Source organism: Setaria viridis, chromosome 1, assembly GCF_005286985.2.
Source record: "Setaria viridis chromosome 1, Setaria_viridis_v4.0, whole genome shotgun sequence".
Lineage (NCBI taxonomy): Eukaryota > Viridiplantae > Streptophyta > Magnoliopsida > Poales > Poaceae > Setaria > Setaria viridis.
In genome coordinates, this window is record NC_048263.2 from 6,046,246 (window position 1) to 6,067,523 (window position 21,278).

At 41.9% G+C, this 21,278-nt stretch overlaps 1 protein-coding gene across 2 annotated transcripts; it reads left to right on the forward strand.

The window, feature by feature from the left end:
- Positions 1-1,196: 1,196 nt before the first annotated feature.
- On the forward strand, positions 1,197-19,484 carry LOC117844746 (calcium-transporting ATPase 5, plasma membrane-type). Of its 2 annotated transcripts, none has more exons than XM_034725532.2 (35): positions 1,197-1,579; positions 3,975-4,192; positions 5,981-6,097; positions 6,192-6,249; positions 6,426-6,517; positions 6,605-6,736; positions 6,846-6,935; positions 7,144-7,213; positions 7,572-7,642; positions 7,727-7,810; positions 7,897-7,974; positions 8,061-8,132; positions 8,989-9,072; positions 9,180-9,262; positions 9,760-9,868; positions 9,944-9,999; positions 10,075-10,117; positions 10,194-10,277; positions 10,378-10,515; positions 11,226-11,288; positions 11,388-11,486; positions 11,912-12,022; positions 12,345-12,512; positions 12,608-12,667; positions 13,118-13,279; positions 14,368-14,484; positions 14,642-14,740; positions 14,830-14,967; positions 15,582-15,682; positions 17,400-17,445; positions 17,532-17,666; positions 17,851-17,958; positions 18,049-18,140; positions 18,727-18,809; positions 18,952-19,484. In XM_034725532.2, exons 2-35 carry the CDS (start codon positions 4,022-4,024, stop codon positions 19,008-19,010), a joined length of 3,273 nt encoding a protein of 1,090 aa, XP_034581423.1. In that variant the 5' UTR covers positions 1,197-1,579; positions 3,975-4,021; the 3' UTR covers positions 19,011-19,484. The 2 variants fall into 2 exon arrangements, with proteins under 2 accessions (XP_034581423.1, XP_034581416.1); XM_034725525.2 differs by lacking the exon at positions 1,197-1,579 and adding an exon at positions 3,286-3,854.
- The last annotated feature ends 1,794 nt before the right edge of the window (positions 19,485-21,278 follow it).

Genomic DNA, 21,278 nt, shown 5'->3' on the forward strand with positions numbered 1-21,278 from the left:
TATAAGTTAATTTTAAATACTTTTGGTTGATATTTAAATTTCACTATGTTGCTAGATCCTTCATGTGTATCATATTTCAAGTAACAAATACAAGTGGCTACATAATCACATGGAACACTTGATCACAACCTCATGTAACTAATAAATGCTGAGGACAGCCTATTAAATCTTGCACTGGGACTAGCCTTGTACCGACGGTAGTATGGTACGATGAGTCGATGACCATGCACGAAACTTCTGCACGTCCGGCTGAGTTTTGGTTCATGGGACTAAAATTTAGTCTATGTCACATCGAATGTTTAGATACTAATTAGTAGCATTAAATATAGATTAATTATAAAATTAATTGCATAAATGAAGGCTAATTCGCAAGACGAATCTATTAAGTCTAATTAGTTCGTGATTTGACCATGTGATGCTATAGTAAATATGTGCTAATCATGGATTAATTAGGCTTAATAGATTTATCTCGCGAATTAGCCACGCCTTATGCAATTAGTTTTATAGTTAGTTCACGTTTAGTTATTCTAATTAGTATCAAATATCCTAGGTGACCCGAACTAAAAATTAATCCATGCATTTCAACACCACCTCAGCTCCGCCCTTGTCCAGAGTCCTGTTCGTCTTGAGTTTGTCTTTCTTGTGGGACCTCTGCCTTGGTGACGGTACTGTGGTCGGACAGGAGTCGGACAAAACCGGCCATACGATGCAACTTCATCGGTTCAGCGGGTAACTGGCTTGAAACTTCAATCATATGTTGGAATCCAATGTGCATGGCGGCCAAGAAACGCCGTCGCATAATGCGCCGCCGGCGCATACGACTATACGACACATGACGGGTTTTTTTTTGAAAGAAATACGACACATGAAGTGTATACTGCGTTTGGCATGCATGTTGTTGACAAGATGTATCCTATTTTGCCGATCAATACCGTACAAAGTTTAGGATTCCTCCTTGATTCCATCTCTTCAACCTTACAGATTCCTTTCCAGTCACATTAACATTAGCATCCCAGATGAAGAATAACTAAACACCAAAACACTACCAAGTGAATCAACACAACCGGTGCAAATGTACAGACCGTATATCACTGCGCCACACCGATGTAGACTGAAAACAACGCTAGCAGTATATGGGCCGGCGTCGTCTATAAAAAGGGGACACCGGCCAGCAACCTGAAATTCCAAAAGCTACAACTACCATCAAGCAGTATAGCAACCTAAAGGCGACGACGCCAGCAGAGAGCGGCAGCCATGGCGCTTCTTTGTTCACCTCCTCAAGCAAGCTCCCTTCTTGTAGCAGCTTGGACCAGTTGTTGCACTCACAGAATCAAAGCCAACAACCGAGGCTTCCAGCTGAACTGAACAAGCTGCCTTTACACACTACACACATATAGAAAACGCTGTACCCCGTACGCGCGCTACTACTCCGACTAAGAGCTTGGCGGCGCTAGAGCAGCTAGCAGATCGAGAGCAAATCGAACGGTCCAGCCGTCCAGCTGGTGATCTTCCTCCTCCTGATCAGAGCTCCTGCGACGCCACCGCCGCGGCCGAGCAGCTAGCTAAGCTAACCGATCAGGTACGTCCGTGTTTCATTCCCGGCCTGCCGGCCGGCACCGCATGATGATGCCATGTGCGCGCGTGCTGCGTCGTCGTCGCTCGTCGGGCATGCGGATCCGATCCAGTAGCGCCGGCGTCGGTAGCGGTGACCACCCGGGCGGCCGGCTACGATTCCTTTCTTTGCTTTTCCGTCTTGCCTTTTGCTTTGTTGTTCGCTTTATGAATCGAGGTGGATACAAGGATGATCTTGCTTGATCATGGGGACAGGCATCGATCGCCGTGAGAGGTTTCGTTCTTAGGCGCAAATCCAATCAAAGCGACCCGTACTGGGGTCAGTTCGTTCGTTATTTCCTATTTACAAGCGACTCCACTAGGCACAGTAAAAGCACACGAACTTGTGTTTTAGTTTTGTGTTCTTTTTGACTCGGCGTTGTTCGTAGCAGTTCGGTGTTCTTCATACGATAATCTGATTTTGAGGGTGGTTGGGTGGGTTGGGCTTGACTTGTTTCTGACCGACCCCTCTGGTGGATTGGTTTGGCCCAAAACTGTAACCGGGCCACCAAGCTGGGAGCCCACGGATTACTATACTTACTAGTATTTTACTAATTTTCAGTGAGACTTTTTTTAGATAATCCAGTGAGACTTCTACACATACTCAATCCGTATTTTAGAAACATTTTCAAGGAAAATATTTTTCGAAATTCATGGCTATTTGTGCTAGTTTCAGCTAAGGAAACACATCTATCTATTAGGTAGTAGGTACATTTCAGAATGAACTAGCCTCGGTCGTTAAGGTTAATCACTGCTTGACAGTCTCTTCCCGAGTCTTATTAGGCACTCTTGATTATACTACTCACTTCGGTCAGTTCCTCGCTGGGCGGCTCCTACGTCTCCTCGCCGAAGCACGATGGACGCTGACCTGGCGTATGGTTGATTCCCAGCTGCAGCTGGTCTGTAGGGCGACAGGCGACTACGTGCACACTAGTATACTGGTCACATGTCAGACTGGACTATAGTATAGATTATTCAGTCTGTAGATACCTTGCTCCGGCTCCATGTTACTTGGAGCCCTCTTGCTTTGACACATCGCAGAACTCATTATTTTTATTTTCGAAATATATTACAGCAAATTAAGTTGCCTACTGCACTGTTGTCGATAACCAACAGGGGTCACGTGCAGCCGACGCGCTTTTGGGCCTGCAGGTTGGATTTGCGTCTGAAAACTATCTGGAACTTCTTACTTCTACGTATTTGTTATTGCTATGCAACAGTTTAAAAGGGGACACTTATTCCTTTATGATTTCAGGTTCAAATTCAAAATTTATTACATCACTGAACGTTTCAAGTGCAGTAGGAAATCCTACTGGCCACCGAACTCAAAAAGCAGCAAGAACACCACTCGCACAGTTACAAACAGCATAGCAACAACTTCAAAGCATGGTTTGGTTAGCCACACGACGCCATTCAGACGAAAAGAGAAAAACGGGGAATTTTTTTTAAATAACTGGACTCGCTTGCATAAGACCAATACACGCATGTCCACTTTATATCTCCATCAGACGAAACCCATGCCGCAAGCGTGACATGCAACTTCCCACTGGGCAAACCAAAATCCAAACCGCCCAATCCCCTCACCCACAGACCCACGCCACACACGGCAGCACGCCGCAGAGCGCGTCCCCTCCCACGCCGCAGAGCGCGTCCCCTCTAGTGCGAGTCAACACGTACGCCACACCGCGCTGGTGGTTCGGTTCGGTCGCAGGAGACGACGGGACGGCGCGGTGACGTCAACCACGACCGCGACTGGACTCGTCCAGTCTCACCAGGCAACCCAACGGCGTCGCGTCGTCGTCCCCCCGCCCGTTTCCCTCGCCGGCCTTCCTTCTCTTCTAGTCTCGTCTCGTCTCGTCTCTCTCGGCGCCGCGCCGAAAGGGAGCCCGATCCGTTACCCGAACCCCGCCGCGCCGCGAGCTCGAGCGCGGGGGGTAAAGGCGGCAGCGGCCAAAAGCAAAAGAGAAGCGAGCCCAGCGAGGGCTGCTGCTTCGGGAGCGTGAAGCGGGAAAAGGCAAGGCGAGCGGGGAAGCAACGCGGAAACCGGAAAGCGAGCGAGACAAGCGCCCGATTCGCTTCGTTTCCTCCGCCGCACGCCTCCTCCTCTTCCCCACTACCTCACCTCGCCACCGCCTGCCCTTACCGTTCCCCTTCACTCACCGCCACGGGGACCCGCTCCGCCTCCGCTGCGTCGCCGGAGCCGGAGCCCTGTAGCTCTCACCCTTCCGCCCGCCCGTCCCGAGGTGGCTGCCGTACTGTAACCCGCTCGCCGCTCGCGGACGCTCTCTGCTCCTTGTTGTGTTGGGTTTTTTTTTTTGAATTCGTGGTTTGCTGATGCTGGTGGCTGTGGAATGTGGCTGCAGATCGGGGAGGGGTGCGGTGTCATCTCTCCTGAGGAAGCGGCGCGGCAATGGCCGGGGGGCAGCAGCCCGAGGCGTCGCCCGGGCGCTACCAGCGCCGCCGCGACGAGATCGACGACGACTGCGCGGACGTGCTCGGCGTCGACGTGAGGGGCCCGGACGCCGACCCCTTCGACATCCCCGCCAAGCGCGCCCCGGTCGAGCGGCTGCGGCGCTGGAGGGTGAGTACACCCGACCCCCATTCCCGGCCGCAATTTTGAACTCGCTGTGCTGTGTGCCCTCTGCCTCTGCTGTAGTTCGAGGATGCTGAGTTGAATGCTTGCTTTGGTGTAGCCGTTTTGCATAGTTTTATGCAATGCAGTTTAATTTTGTCCACATTACTAAGAATGTGCTGGTCTCATACGGGATTTTGGCTATTATTAGTATATATATCTGATTTAGAGAAGCATATGTTATGGTTGTGTCTGGTTAGGAAGTTAACTACTTGTAGCACTGAATGTTATAGACCTTAACTGTCCAATTTACTTCATCATCCAACCCACATTGTTTTTGGTGGTATCCCAACCCACAATTTAGAGAGATGAACTAGCACTGGTAAGTGTAACAGTAGACTCTCTTTGGCTACTGCCTGATGGTGCACTATTGCTTTTGTTTCCTGATGAGATACTTTGGATTAAGTAAACATGAGTGAGAAGGAAAAGACTGAGGCAAGATGATATTTGAAGTGTTTCACCACTTCCCCTAGAAATCCTGAAATGTATATTCCGCGAGTCCTCTTTGCGCATCCCAACACCTCTATAGCCCTTTGAGAGCATGTGTTATGTAGAGCCAACAGCAGGGACTACTAAGTCAGAATTTGGTTGTTGATCGTATTAGTCTATTGGGTGGACTAAACACCTGAACCAAATACTGTGTTGCTGCTTGTTAATAAGATTAAAAAAAGAACTAAGGTTTAGAATGGATACAATCTGGGGCAGAGGAACTATAGGAGTTTGCACCACAAAACCATCTGAATAAGTTAGAATGGACACAATGAGAAACCATAGGACTTGATGGTTGATGCTGTAAATGTATACCTAAATTCAGAGCATCCATTTTGATTTTCGAAGGGCCGATGCTTTATGTGCAAGGTGTTCTTTTAAAATAACTCTTACTGTTTATTTTCCATCTCTAATATGTCCTCTCCTTGGAAAGAAAAATACAATTAACTGCACTTTTTTGGGAAAAAATGGTATCATTAAAGTCAAAGCACCAAAGGGTAGCTAGTTGATTTGTTTTGTTAACATCTTTTATGCTTTGTGATTTAGATACAAGTCCACCCATACACGAGGGCTTGTCTAACTGACATTAGCGTTATTTTTCAAGAAATGTTGATTTCTTTGCGGATGAAGTATATGATGTTCGTGGCATTCATCCATAAAAAAATTAACTGTATTAGCGTTACTTATTATAACTGAGATATGATGTTAGTGTCAAATCTCAGCCTGAGTGCTTCTAATCTGCTACGTTGTTGCATAATTCAACCAATGTGAATGTGGTAATGTGGTTGGCTAATAATCAGTCTCCTTTTTTTTTTCCTCATTTGATGTTATTGATTGACTTTTCATGCTCTCTCAGATATGACTTTGACAGCTAATAACTATATGTTAGTAGAACCTGATAACATTATAATATTACAAAAATATCTTAACATCTAGCGATTATAGTTTGCATATGGGCCTAAGACCAATTTAGATTGATTGCCGAATAGCTGGAGTGCACAGATTCTGATAACAAAGGTTGCAGGGAAACACCCTTTCTTTTTAGACAAGATGGAGTGCCTTCTTATTTTAACAGACAACAATCGAGGGAAACTAAGTTCTTAATGAGTTCATGCATAGTTTCAATGCTTTTGAGATGTTTGTTCCAAATATTCATTTCAACTAGTGTGCTACTGCAAATGTAGTCTAACTTTTGTAATCTGTGCACTATTTTTTACACGTTATTATTATGTTTTTTTTCCTTGGCAGCAAGCTGCACTTGTCCTCAATGCTTCTCGACGATTCAGATATACGCTTGACCTAAAAAAGGAGGAGGAGAAAGAACAAATAAGGAGGAAGATTAGGGCCCATGCTCAAGTCATACGGGTATAGTTTCTAATTTCTATATTATGTCTGAAATGTATTTTTATATGATGCTACAATTTTCGTGTTTGATGAATTTAATTTTGAATATAATCAGGCTGCGTTACTTTTCAAAGAGGCTGGTGAAAAGCAGAATGGTGACAGGGAATTACCAGGTAACTGCTTTGGAGAATGGATGCCTTGTAATTTTCACCAACTTTTATTCCCACGATCAATATCTTTGTCAAGGATTGGTTGCTGCTAAGTTAGGGACCTAACTGCATCTTGATATGTAGCTGTGCAAAAATGGCAATACTACTTTTTAGTATTTCATTATTTTCTTTTTATGCAGAAATTCTCCCACGGGGGTTCGGAATCAGAGAGGAGCAGCTGACAGTGATGACTAGAGATCACAATTATTCTGCTCTGCAAGAATATGGAGGGGCATGTATCGTTCATCTTTGAATGTAAAATTGAGCCTCCAATTTATGGACAGCCAATTAAGGCATGCCTGTTTTCTTTGAAAATTAGGTTAAAGGGCTTACAAATTTACTGAAAACCAACTCAGAGAAGGGAATTCATGGCGATGAGGCAGATTTGTCATGCAGGGCAAATGCTTTTGGGGCTAACAGATATCCTCGCAAGAAAGGAAGAAGCTTTTGGGCAAGCTTCTTTTACCCAATTTAACTGTGATTACACTACTTTAAGTTATTGCTGTTTCAATGGCTAACTTTTTTTGTTCTTTTGGTGGGGGTTCATTTTGTGGCTACAGGTTTTTCTTTGGGAGGCCTGCCAGGATATGACGCTAGTTATTCTTATCATAGCTGCAATAATTTCTCTAGTATTGGGCATTGCAACAGAGGTTGATTCCTTTAGTCTGTTTTATGTTTTTTTTCCTATTCCTTATGTGCTATCTTTTGCCGATTGTTTTTTATTTATGCTTACCCCCTTGTGTGTTTGAAATCTATTTTATAAGCTTTCATAAATGATGTTTTAGCTGAGCACTTTACCTATGCAGTTACACTTTTAATCATATATAATATTTAGTTCTAACTCAAAGTTTTCATCAGGGTATCAAAGAAGGATGGTATGATGGCACAAGTATTGCATTTGCGGTGTTTCTTGTGATAGTTGTTACAGGTATGATGCTTTTTTTCACACCTTCTATCTGTACTTATTGATTTTCTATTAGCAATGAAATAGTGGGATGTCAGTAGGATGATGCAAATCATGGCTTACTTATGGTTCTTGAGCTTTCTGAGCAAATGCTGTAGTTTTGGGAGATACAATATGGATTTGTTTTTATCCTTCACCTTCAGTAATATGTTTGCACTTGTGCCTTTTGTATTGGTTTTGGATAATACATAACAGATCTTCGCTGCCAGATTGTTGTACAGTGTTTTCTTGTACTCTTCATTTTTTTTTTGCCTTTGCTGAATGATAATCCATTGAGAATAAAAATGCTGCCCCTAACTATTTTCTTCTCTTATTGCGCTAGCTGTCAGTGACTATAAGCAGTCCCTGCAGTTCCAACACCTCAACGAGGAGAAGCAAAATATACAAGTGGAGGTTTGTGATATGAAACAACCAAGCAAAATTGGGGTCCATAGATTTTAACACTCTAATTTAGTCCCATCGTTTCGTTGCATTCAGGTTATTAGGGGCGGCAGAAGGATTCAAGTGTCAATATTTGATATTGTGGTTGGTGATGTAGTGGCTTTAAAAATTGGTGATCAGGTAAGCAAGCAAACATATTTTGCTTTGATTTTATTCTACAATGTTTGTGTTTCTGACCTTATATTGGAATCCAAATGAACTTTTAGGTCCCAGCTGATGGTGTTGTAATCAGTAGTCATTCTCTTGCCATTGATGAGTCCAGTATGACAGGGGAAAGCAAGATTGTAAGTGACATGTTGCAGTTTACACTCTACCTAGAATCAGTTTTCCCACGCTTAGCAAACATACTAAACAACGGTTCTTCTGTTAGGTTATGAAGGATCAGAAGACTCCTTTTTTAATGGCTGGATGCAAAGTTGCTGATGGTTATGGTACCATGTTGGTGAGTCATCATATTAGGCCTCCTTGCTTATTCTTCTGTTTTCTTCTGAAACTTACATGTTCCGAAAGAAAAAGAGGCCGGAAATATGCAGTACTGCATAGGAACTCGCTCTTCACTGACGTGTGGGTCATGTCATAGTGGGGCCCTCGTGTCAGTGGGATGAGTCCCTCTGCAGTACTGCAGAGGAGGCTCGTCCAGGCCAGTTCCTACCTGAACGTGAGGTACCATTGTATGACTCCAGCAGCTCCGTGACTCTATCACTTTAGCTATGCTTCCCCTGCCTGGCCATCTGCAAGTAGGCCTCCACTTCCTTTAAAACCGCGTGTGCAGGGTGTGTTTGTGTGGCTATTTTGGCCATTTTTCCTATCTCAATGCAATGATACGCAGCTCTCCTGCATATTCGAGGAAAAAAAGAAGTAGGCCTCCTTCAGTCCCTCTCCTAGTGTTCTTCTTGCACCCTGCCATCATGGTTGCCAACTTGCCATTGATTTAAGTAGTTATTTTTTGTTTATTTGGGCCACTTTTGCTGATTATTGGCTAATAGACATCATCGCAAATGTGGACAAAATAGCCTGAGTTGGATTCATGGTGCAAAATTGCCACCTACAACCATATCAGGGTGCAATATTCCTATCTTCGAATGTTCGAAGGCTACATTTTTTTGGGGGTGGGGTGGGTAGGGGGGGGGATGGGATATTTTAAACGGACCTATTCCATATTCCTTATTCATTTGTGTCTGTGGGTTTTAAATTAATGCATGTTAGGTCCTGGCACCCTTAAGATATGTGCTTATTAACAGTCTTTGTTGTGAGGCCCTGGGTGTTTTGTGTATATGACCCTTTTCAGTCCTTTGCAGGTAACCGCAGTTGGCCTTAACACTGAATGGGGTTTATTAATGGCCAGCATTTCAGAAGATAACAACGAAGAAACTCCTTTGCAGGTTTCACCCTTTTATCTTTTACTGATGGTTTGATCAGGAATTGTGATATAAAACTATTAAACATCAGCTACGAGGTTTACTTCATGGCTTTATTTTTTCTCTTTAAGGTACGGTTGAATGGAGTAGCAACATTCATAGGTATCGTAGGGCTTTCTGTTGCTGCTATGGTCCTCATAGTCCTCTTTGCAAGGTAATAACAATGTCTGGAAGTTTTTTGATGATTAAATTTGAATAGCTCAGGTAATTAACCCCCAGAATCAAAGTGCAGACTTTCACACAGACTCACAATACTAAACTTCTTTTAGTATTCTGGAACTGCTGAAGCGCTACAATGCATATTGCAGGCACCACTGACAATATAATTTTCCTTATCTCTTAAGTGACATATGGCTTAATATGAACTGTTCTATGCGAAATAGATGATATTAGACTTTATTACAATGATAATTAAGGTTATTCTTTCTCTTTTCGTCTTTCCTCCATTGTTTCCGATATGAGTGCAGATAAAATATAAGGTTGCTGATATTAGAAAGTTTGACTAGATTATACTTAAAATTATATGTAGATCTTGGATGTAATGGATATGTGTCCTATACAAGGATTCAAAGCAGGGACATACCACAAATCTCTTTCTGCCATATATATCCACTGCATGTATGTGTAATTAGAATCCTTTTCTTGTTCCAGATATTTTTCAGGACATACCACGAATTCAGATGGCTCTGTTCAGTTTGTTAAGGGGCGCACAAGTGTGAAATCTGCAATATTTGGGTCAATAAAAATACTAACTGTTGCGGTATGTAGTGGGTATTTTTAGTGTATCTGTGGCACTTATTTTTCATTAAATCTTATACTGCGCTGAATTATCTAGGTGACCATTGTTGTTGTCGCTGTACCTGAGGGCTTACCACTGGCTGTCACACTAACGTGAGTTAATATATTTTTGACTGTTTTATATTCCATTTTTCAATTTCTCAACGTCTATTTTTCCTATTTCATCAGTCTGGCTTATTCCATGCGGAAAATGATGGCTGACAAAGCACTGGTACATATTTCTCCAGATTAGTTTATGCTGCACCCTTTTGGTTACTATCACATGTTGCTAAACATGTCAATTTCAGGTGCGGAGGCTTTCTGCCTGTGAAACAATGGGTTCGGCTACTACTATTTGCAGTGACAAGACTGGTACATTAACGTTAAACCAGGTTAGTTTTTCACAGATTTCAATGGGCCTTGTACTTAGCAGGTAGTAAATGTCTCTGGTTTTGTGATTATTTGACTCTCCGGAACTTTTTGCTGTTCAAGATGACCGTTGTGCAATCGATTGTTGGCGGAGTGAAGCTGCAAGCTCCTGCTAATGTTGATAACCTGTCACCTACTGTAGTCTCACTTTTACTTGAAGGAATTGCACAGAATACTTCAGGCAGTGTGTTTGAGGCTCAGGTAACGTTGCATGCTCTCCTTTTACTGCATTCGTATGTGATCTTGAATTGCTGTTTATGAAATAATTTTGTGAGTCAACTGCAGCTACTTCATTTATTTTTTTAACTTGCACTGTTCATGTTACGGCTTATTAGTATAGCTGGCACTGTCCCATGAATAGTACCCAAGTACTTTGTATCTAATTGCATAGTTCCTAGAACACAGACCACTTCATTGGAATCCTATCTTTAAGAGACATATGGCTTGTTAGTATAGTAGAGATATGCTACGTTGGACTCAGGAGTCAAGTCATCTCTGTAAAAGACTTTACCCACCAAATTGGTTTCATCAGAGCCTCTAGTTGACGTAAGAAGCCTGATGACGTGAGGGGATCTGCCCTAATCTACCTCAGCATACCATAATAGTTCAAGAATGTTATGTGTATTATCAATACGGTAGAAAATGATCTCATTTCCAGTTTAGCATACTAGGATACAATTTTTCAGTTTTGGTTGCTGGTGATAGTCGAAGCTGTCGAGGTGCTTCTTCTGAGATGTTTCTTGTCTTCTGCTTTTGGCATGTCTAAATTGTTAGCGAATTGTCATCTTCGATTTCCTCTACTGCTTCTGCTATCTTTTGTGCTAGTTACAGTGGTATATTTCTTTGGATATAAAATCTCATATTTCCGTATTTGTACCCCTTCCATAATATCCAAAATTGTGACTTATCAGGATGGTAGCGTCGAGATAACTGGCTCACCAACGGAAAAGGCCATCCTTGCTTGGGGTCTTGAAGTACAGTTCCTTAGCTACTACTATTTCTGCTGATATTGTTAAAATCTCTTTCATTTCTGATATCCATTTTTTTTGGTAATCTGTTGGTGCTTGCTATAGCTTCGGATGAAATTTGCGGAGGAGAGATCACGATCTGCTATAATTCATGTCTCTCCATTCAACTCTGAAAAAAAGCGTGCTGGGGTTGCAGTGGCTGTGGTAATTTCACCCTCATTTTTTCACAATGTCTATGTTGTTTGCTAGAGCTCCAGTTTTCAAACAATAACATAGGTGCAATTATATTGCCTTCTTAATTTTGTTTGGTCCAGTGCAACTATTTTCCATAATCTTAAAGAGTTGTTTTTTGCTGCACTATGTGCCCTTTGACCACAAGCGTTGTTTGGGAGAGGAAAAAATATAACTTTGGCAGCCAACATTTGTTGTAGCAATTTGTAAAGCTTAATAATATGCCACAATGGAAGTATTCTTGAGACAAATGTACTTGTATAATTTTTCGTATTGAAGATCTATTAGTTCTCAAATATATCGTTGGCCAGTTTTGAACTATCTTGACTTGAAGCATTCTCAGAGGCACTTAATTTCAACTCAAGAGAGCATTAAACCTGTTCATGTGGCATTTTCAGAGAGATTCAGATATTCATGTACACTGGAAAGGAGCTGCTGAAATTGTTCTTGACTTATGCAAAAGTTGGATTGATGTGGATGGCTCAAATCATGAAATGACACCTGATAAGGTAGAAATACTGGCCCCTTTTCAGATTCGCCCCCTCCATTCCTAAATAGATGTCATTCTTGGATCTTGCACAAGTACAACAACCAATGTGCACATATAGTACCTTCATGCAGAGCCTTTGTCAGGTTACTTATTGCTCTTGGGATGATCTTTAAGCTCCTCCATTGTAGTAAATAGTCTTGGGAAAAACATGTTGAAGGGGAGGTGTGGGGAATACATAAGGAAAATATGGTAAAAATTGTCTCAGAAACAACCAAAGAAAGCTAGAATGTCAGTACAGAAGATGTATTTGGGAAGTTATCATCTCCATTTTGACCTTTCAGGCTAATCAACTCAAGAAATTTATAGAAGATATGGCAGAACAAAGTCTTCGATGTATTGCTTTTGCTTATCGAAATCTTGATCTGGAGGATGTTCCAAGTGAGGAACAACGAATCAGCTGGCAACTGCCAGATGATGACCTGACTCTTATTGGAATCGCAGGGATGAAGGTATATGTTCAAGAATTTGCAAATGGTGAATTATGTTGCAGATTCTAGCTCTAGTAGTTCCCTGCCTGTTGCTGAGTTACCCCTTCTATTTGCAGGATCCTTGCCGCCCTGAAGTAAGAGAAGCTGTTGAATTGTGCAAAAAGGCTGGTGTAAAGGTGTGCATGTGTTTTGCATTCATGTCTATAGCGGCATGGGGATTTTTATAAAGAATACAAGCCATATTTGTCTCAGAAAATAAGTGTGCTGAGATTTCTTACAAAACATTTCATTATTAAATATTATTAATCATATAATACTCAGTACCTATGTTAGAAAAGCAAGTTTAGATATATTTAAGCTCCATTATCATATGATTTTATTAAAATTTTCATGAATTTGTATTATTTTACTGGGTAGCTCAGTATGATGTTTGATAATTCGATTTTTCTATTTTGAGATGCAACTCAATAGAATATTCAAAAGGAACTCAAGCTGTTTATTTGTTTTTAATGGTTGCAAAGGCACAAAAATTTTGGTCCCATTAACTTTTCCTAAACTTTCGTCTGCAATACTGAAATGCCTGTTCATTGACTCTAGCATGACTTACGCGGTTTCTAAATAAATAGGTACGGATGGTAACTGGAGATAATCTAAAGACAGCTAGAGCGATAGCACTTGAGTGTGGAATACTCGAGGACTCTGATGCATCTGCGCAAGCTATAATAGAGGGAAGAGTTTTCCGTGCTTACAATGATACTGAAAGGGAGGATGTTGCCGATAAGATTTCTGTAAGACCACAACTCATTTGTGCTTGAAAAAATATATACGAATTAGGGACATCCCTAGTTTATCAATGTGAGAACATGTTTTAGGGCATTTTGATTCATCATTCTCAGATGTAAATATTCTGTGCATGTTGTCTTGCCTTACCTTGTTGTCTGTTTCGGTTGAACAAAAAAGTACCGGACCTATTGTTGATATATTTGATATCATGTTGCATAGTTTTATTGGAGTCATTTGCCTTGGCATTCATAGTTATGCATATTACTAATATGTATTTTATACTATGCAACATATTAGTTTGGGTTGATTGCATTTATCTCATCGACTCATCTACAACTTTCTAAACTTCGAAATCAGATTCAAGGATATTTGAGTGGGGTGTTGGTCTCATTGCAAATCTTGCTTCTTGTGGTTGATATTGTTTCTCTAGTTTTGCTGCTAATATCACTGTTCCTAACTTCTGATGCATAGGTAGATATCCTATGTTCTGTAGTTGTGTTACGATATCTCATGTGCGACTGTTAATGGTAGATAAAAATATGAAAATTTGAAACAACTGAATCTGTGTTCCAGTAACCAGTAAGATACAAAACTTTGTCCTCTGTTATGGACACTTTCTTCGGAAATCAGTTCATGCGCAGGAAGAAGAAGGCCCAGGCGTCCACTAGTGGTTAGATAAGTTTGTTGAGTTAGTTTTTCTATTCAATCTGTTAGTAGCTGGATTGGCCAGCAAGTTAGGGATAAGTTGTTAGGAGGTTGAGAGTCCTATATGTACTGCCTGATGGCGATTTTTAGAGATTAAGCAGAAAGATCATTCTAATCTCAGAGCCTCCCAAGGGGAGGGCGAGTTAGTTGTGATTTACCTGCATTAGCCCTTATATCAATAAATAGGCCGTATCATCCTCTTTTGGTTATCCTCTAGCTTTCTAGCTGAATTTGTTGAGGCATTTCTGACTTTTTGTTTCATCGTGTAAGTACAACAGGTATTCTTGTTTGGTCCTTGGAGTACACATCTTATATTGTTCAATGTGTGCTCTTGCTGTTGACTTGACTGTTCTACTGAAACTAACCATATTTCAACAATACATTGCAGGTGATGGCGCGATCTTCTCCTAATGACAAACTTCTCCTAGTTAAGGCTCTTAAGAAAAGAGGCCATGTCGTTGCTGTTACTGGTGATGGAACAAATGATGCTCCTGCATTGCATGAGGTACATACAAATTTGGAGTTCATATTTGAATGAATAAAAGAATGAGCCATGCATGTGATTGTATACTGTACTATTTGGTACTATGGTACTACTAACATGATGATGTTTCTTTCTTCTTTTTTCACCCCTTCAACCTATCATTGTTCCCATTTTTCAGGCAGATATTGGTCTTGCTATGGGCATCCAAGGAACAGAAGTAGCTAAAGAGAGCTCAGACATAATTATTCTGGATGATAATTTTTCTACTGTTGTGAAGGTTAGGAAAGTTTGTAGAATCTAACAATCTTCCTATTTTGCACCTAATACAATGGTTGTCTTAAATGTTCTTCATATTTTATATTCTAGGTAGTTCGCTGGGGTCGCTCTGTTTATGCAAATATCCAAAAGTTTATTCAGTTCCAGCTCACTGTAAATGTTGCGGCTCTTGTCATAAATGTTGTTGCTGCTGTTTCCTCAGGAAATGTTCCTCTAAATGCTGTTCAGGTTTGTATAAACATCTGCAGTATACTTTTCCTATCATTTCTGCCATACCAAGATATTTAGTGCAATCCATATTGATATTTTAACTGGTATCCATGTTTGAATACTGAGAGACTAGTTTACTTAGTCTTGCCATGCCCAGTTTCCCCAACATGCAGTTTCCTGAATCATTTTAGAAAGGATTGTACATCAGTATGCGATTGCTAGCATTGTAATCTAGTCTAATTGCTCTCCATTCTGTGCTACTATTGTGAACAGAATCCTGCTAGTTTATTGTAGTGCTCTTTGATTTGGTAAATTAAGAGGTATATGTATAAACAGGAATTTGTTATAGAGCAACATAATCCAAAGGTAACTTATGAAGATGGCCAGTGTGCACAAATGTGATGTTTGCAAATGTCATAGCATAATTTCTTTTTGAGTAATGCCATGTAAAAGCCCATCATTTTGCAAAAATTATGTACAAGGAAATGTCAAGGATGAGCACTGCAAAAATAATATTGCCAACTTGCCATGGGCCAAATCAAATTGTTTATGAACAGAAGTGTAGCTAAAGTGTTAAGCTTTTATTGAGTTGGACATCAACAAATACTAGCTTCGTTTTGTTTCGGATACAGCTTCTCTGGGTTAATCTCATCATGGACACACTTGGTGCTCTTGCATTGGCTACTGAACCACCAACAGATCAACTTATGAGGCGGTCACCTGTTGGACGGAGGTAGGTCTTTTACTCTTGAAACATTATCTGTAACTGAAAGTTGTTGGAGTATAAGTGAATTGCCCACCTCTCCCCATCAGCTTAAGCTTTTGGGTTGAACTAGTTGGTGCATGCAACTCAATATGGTATCAGAGTTAGAGGTCTCGAGTTCGAATCCTGACGGGCGCGATTAAATAAAATAATTGCAGCTCACTCCAATCTCCACGTATGCGGCCTGAGAGAGTCTGCACGTGAGGGGGAGTGTTGGAGTATAAGTGAATTGCCCACATTTCCCCATCAGCTTAAGCTTTTGGGTTGAACTGGTTGGTGCGCTCAGCTGGGAGCGCACGCGGGCGGGGGGGGGGGGGGGGGGGGGGGGAGGACCCGACCATGGGTGGCGCAGCCAAGGGGTGGCGCGCGGGGTTTAGGGCAGCAGAAGGTGAATCGGGGCGGTAGCCTGGACTCGTGATACCATGAAAGTAATATGGCTCGGGAATAGTAGATGTATTGATGCAAAGCACCGGGGGGGTTACGTATATAGGCTAGGGTCTCCAGGGTTTATAGAAACACCACCAATCAGGAGATCCTAGCCTAATAGGATAACACCTATCTAAACCCTAGGGGCGGCGCACAGTAATGGGCTGGTGCGGCCAGCACCCAAGGCCCATAGGGCCAGCCTATACAATCTGTCTAACAGTAACTGTATGTTATTCTTCTGTTAATATCATCTTCTATTTGGTTAGCACTTAGCAGTCAGCCTTTTGTGTCTAAAATATTCAATAATCATCCTAGAGTGAGATAATTGTGGATCCCATAGCTCTCTTTCTGCTAACAAAGGTTGTTGGATACTTGAATCAGTTTGTAAGGCGTGCATCTGTACATGTTCAAGATTATTGCTTTGTATATTGGGTCCAACATTTGGTTTAGTTATCCACTTACCCAGATAGGTACTGAATGATTCGTAAGACGGAAAGAAAATTGTTGGCCTATTAAAGTTTGCACCAAACTGTAAAAAAGATTCACTTCCTTAAGATTTTCATGACTATCTTTTTACAGGTTAGGACCGTCAGATAATAAATTAATCTTAGAGATGCAAAATTGCATGGAAAATAGTGATGGGCAATTCTTAAAGTATTTTCTAACATAGGCTATCATGTTCTCTATCAGACTATCACCTGATTTGTATTTAAAACCCAACTTGTGCGCGGGGAAAAAAAGGGGGGGGGCGCCCAAATCTCATTAGGCTGTAAATTGGACCAATTGAAATAGTTTGGTTGAGTTAATTGAATCTAAATAAGTTCAGGGGGTCAAGTGGACACAATGGATGCCACTTGGTTCCTCCTAGGTTGATTTATTTTTTTTCTTTTTGTTATGTATTTCTGTAACGGAAGTAGTAAGGATTCTGTGTTTATCGTTAGTACATATTTGCCACTCTTTTTCTTAGTTGATTACTTGTTACTGGTTTATCAGGGGCTCTGTAACCTTTCCCTGACCTTCACCATTCAGCTTGGCATGTGTTAAGGCAGTATTGTGCTGGCATTGAATATGTAATTTTCTGGTGAAAGTAGCACCCAAGAAATAGTGTGTATTATTCGCGTAGTGTTTCTTTGTATTATTTGCATTTCAAATTAAGTTGAAACAAAAGGATCCATTGACCATTGCATTCTTTTCATAATTGTTTGTTGACGGAATTGTTGTGCATGTTTAAACGGCTAAAATTCATGTGCATTTGATGCAGAGAACCTCTTGTGACTAATATCATGTGGAGAAACTTGTTTATTCAGGTATTAAGGTCCTGCCAGATGTTGACTAACTTGGAACTGTTAATGATCTACTTTTATATTGGGCACTGACGTTTATGTAACCACAGGCTGTCTTTCAAGTTGCTGTTCTTCTTACTCTCAACTTTAGGGGCCGGAATCTTTTGCATTTGACTCAGGACACACTAGATTACTCCAGTAAAGTGAAAAATACAGTTATATTCAATACATTTGTCTTGTGTCAGGTAACTATTTTTTGGATAAGTGCCTTCTCTATTACTTTATTTGGAGGCATATTTCTGACCTTAAAGTTACATTGTGAATGCTTTTTTTCATCTCCATTTGAAGCAAGGAATATAAAATGCTAGTAATTTATAGCATATGGGTAAGCCATTTTGGGAATTGACAAAACATTGACTTTTCCAACAGGTGTTTAATGAGTTCAATTCTCGTAAACCAGAAGAACTGAACATCTTCAGTGGAGTTTCAAGAAATCATCTTTTTTTGGGAGTAGTGACTATAACCGTTGTATTGCAGGTATGGAAGGATTTTAGATAACTGTATCAGTAAATTTATGATTTTAGTTTAAGGAAATAGCATTTGACTGGCATGCCATTTTTATGTCAGGTGATAATTATTGAGTTCCTTGGGAAATTTACATCAACTGTGAGACTGAATTGGAAGCTTTGGCTTGTTTCTGTAGTTATTGCTTTTGTAAGGTAAGATACTTTTCACTTTAAGAACCAACATTGTGTTGTAGGGATGAGTTATGCTTCCCGAATAACTTGATGGAAAAAGTCTAGATAAGCTCCTGAACTTGAGCAAAGTGCATCCAACTACCTGATATAAAAAAATCAGACATCCTACTCCTGAACTTTTTAATCAGATACATTTTAGCCTAAGCCAGTGGTCCTGGTGGTTTTTGCTATCTTGATGGGTGATGGACGCGTGATGTGCCCCTCTTGTGAAGTGTTATGGTCTGGTCAATTTGTAGCTATGACTCGAAAATCCATGTCAGAGCCAACTTAAGCACCCTACCCCCACCACCCCCCAGGACTCCACTAAATTCTTCTCTTTCTTCTCGCACAAATGGCTCTATTGTCCTCATCCGCAGCCTCCCGTGATCTGACTCGGCGGCTGTGGTGGTTCAAGCATTTTAGTTTCTTAATTTTCTATGATCATTCGATTTTCTAATTGTTTATCTCCAAGCAGTTTGAATTGAAAACACTGGGAATTAATTTCTGATGGGTGCCCTAGAGGATTGACTGTAGCTTGCTTGTAATTAACTATTGCCTGGTAATGCAGTTGGCCCTTGGCTTTTGTTGGAAAATTCATCCCAGTTCCAAAGACTGAATTGAAGGATATCATTCTAAGGTGTTGGCCCCAACGTAAGGATCTGACCTACTCTCTCCTTTTTTGGGTCAGATATTGAGAATATGGTTCATCTGCACCAGCTGCAGTTTGCTTCGTTCTGTTGCTTGTTTATTGGAATGATCAGAGTTATTTTGTGTTGGGTCTCTTAATGTGCAGGTAATGAGAGAGCAGAACAGCAGGGACAGGATGAGAGACGGGCAGAATCACAGGTGTGAAGCTGCTTGGGCAAGTGTTCAAAATTATCGGATGCTGAAATATAGTGTTGGTGCACAGAGATGGTGTTGGTTAATTTTGGGTGCTGATTTCTTCTAACCATGCTACCTTGATCCCTGGCTATAAATTCTGAGGCTGGTCAGCGATCCAGGAGATAATACATCCTCGCTGGCTCATGATCTAGAGTTGAAGTCATTGTAAACAAAATATTTCATCCTTAGCCTAACGAAGTTCAGGACCTCCAGTAGTTAATTGCACACAAGTTGTGCCGGCGGTCTTAGATTGGTTTGATCTGGGGAAGTCGCAAAAAACAATGAAGTGTAGCTCGTTTTCCCTATATTCTTTTGGTTTTAGTTGCTCTCTAGAACATTTTGTCTAACCGGACACTGGTGCTCGGTGTAAAGTCTGATATTTGAATGCTACTTGGGTGCGATTGAAGGATTTGACTTTCGCAATGTACATTTGCTGACTTGCTATTGGTTGCGCATACTTCTTAAGTCGTGAATTGTAGTGTCTATGTTCTGGCTGAAGGTTCCTTTTAGCAGTTAAATGAAATGCACAAATGGTGTTCTGAGATAAATTGTATTGGCGGTCATCATTCATGAGACACAGGGCTCCCAAATCTTTGCATGATACTATGATTAGCCACAAGCACAAGGTACGGTCATCCAAGTTCCCAAGCCTTCCTCTGGAGTCCACGGCATACAGAATCACTTTAGTATGATTTGTTTTTTTATCCTGCATGCCTCCTTTGCCAGTTTTAAACATCCAATAGTTTTCATTGACAGTCGTGGACATGCATGCTGTCCTTGCTTTGTACTACCCAGGCAGTACGATGCAAATTCCCAAGCCATTCTCTTTTTTTTTTCTTCAGAATCGGCTGGCTATGTGCAAATTTTATAAAGGGTTCCATCACATAAAGCATGAGGCAGCAAAATTCCAAACGAGGCCTTTGCAAAAAGCAACAGGCGGGCGAGGGATGCATCGCGTGCAAATTGCCTCTCGATTTGTTTACGGGGGACGTGCCTAAGCATGTCCCGGAGCCAATAAGTAGGGCACATGGTGTGGCCATGCCTCCCCCAGCGGAAATCATGATGCTTGCTTTCCCAGCACGAGATGCCTTCCATTAGTGGGAGCAGTGGAGCTAATGGGAACAACGAGGGAGATTAGGACACGACTTAAGAGAGGATCCTATTGCATCTAACCTTGGTTAGCTCACTGAAATGGAGTGCTGATGCTGATAGTACTCTATAGTAGTACTAATTGCTAATTAACAAGATCAATGGGCATTGGATCTCTCATCATCGCTCCGGATGCTGCTTGCGGCGTGCGTAGCTGCGTACGGACATGTTTCATGTTTGTACCTGACGAGAGAACTGTGAGCATGCATGCATGCGTGCTGCCATCACCCAATATCAGTCGTCAATGCAAGGAGCTGCTGCTGCGGCCTGCAGGGCTGCAGGAACCAGGGAGGGAGAAGGGAACCATGTAGGCATGCATCAGGCTGTTGGGAGCAGGCGACAGACGGACAGAGGACTGAAGTTAGAACCAGAACGTACTATCACTGCTCTGCAACGGCAGGATATATAATAGCAAATTAGCACACTTTTTTTTTCCTGAACGTAAATGGAAATTAAGGCTTTCTTTCCGGACGAACACGAGCACATTTCATTTATGAGACTGAGACAAACTGATAAAGGAAAACGAAACATGTAGATTCCTTTTAGGGGAGATCATGTAAACAAAATTGGCATTAGGTGTTTTGGTCATGCGTGTTTATTGCCCGTAGGACTGGTTAATGGTGCAGGATGAGCAACCTTCCTGCCCGAGAAGTAGTTGCTCTCTGCTCGGTTCATGAGTGGATATTCATCTGCTCCCAAATTAACGACGATAAACGCTACCCGTCTGCACTCCACAGACACGTACAAAGAGAGAATTTATGAAGGCCATTAGACGCATGCATGAACCAAGACAACGCGTAGCGCCACCCATCCACCCACGGCAGCTAATCCTTTGTTCCCTAGCTGCCACGCATCGAGCACGCGACAGCCGGAATTTGGAGGGGGCACGGCGCGGTGATCGACAAGGGACACGATCCATCGGTTCGGAGGTTTCGGGTTGGCAGACGACACGCGCGCGCGCGCACACCGCGCCGCGCCCCGGCCCGGCCGCTCATCGGATTCCCTCATGCATGCATGCAGGTGGCGACGCATGCACGCGGCTGGTTGGTGGGCGTGGCTTGTAGCTAGCTTCGCGACGCGCACGAGCAA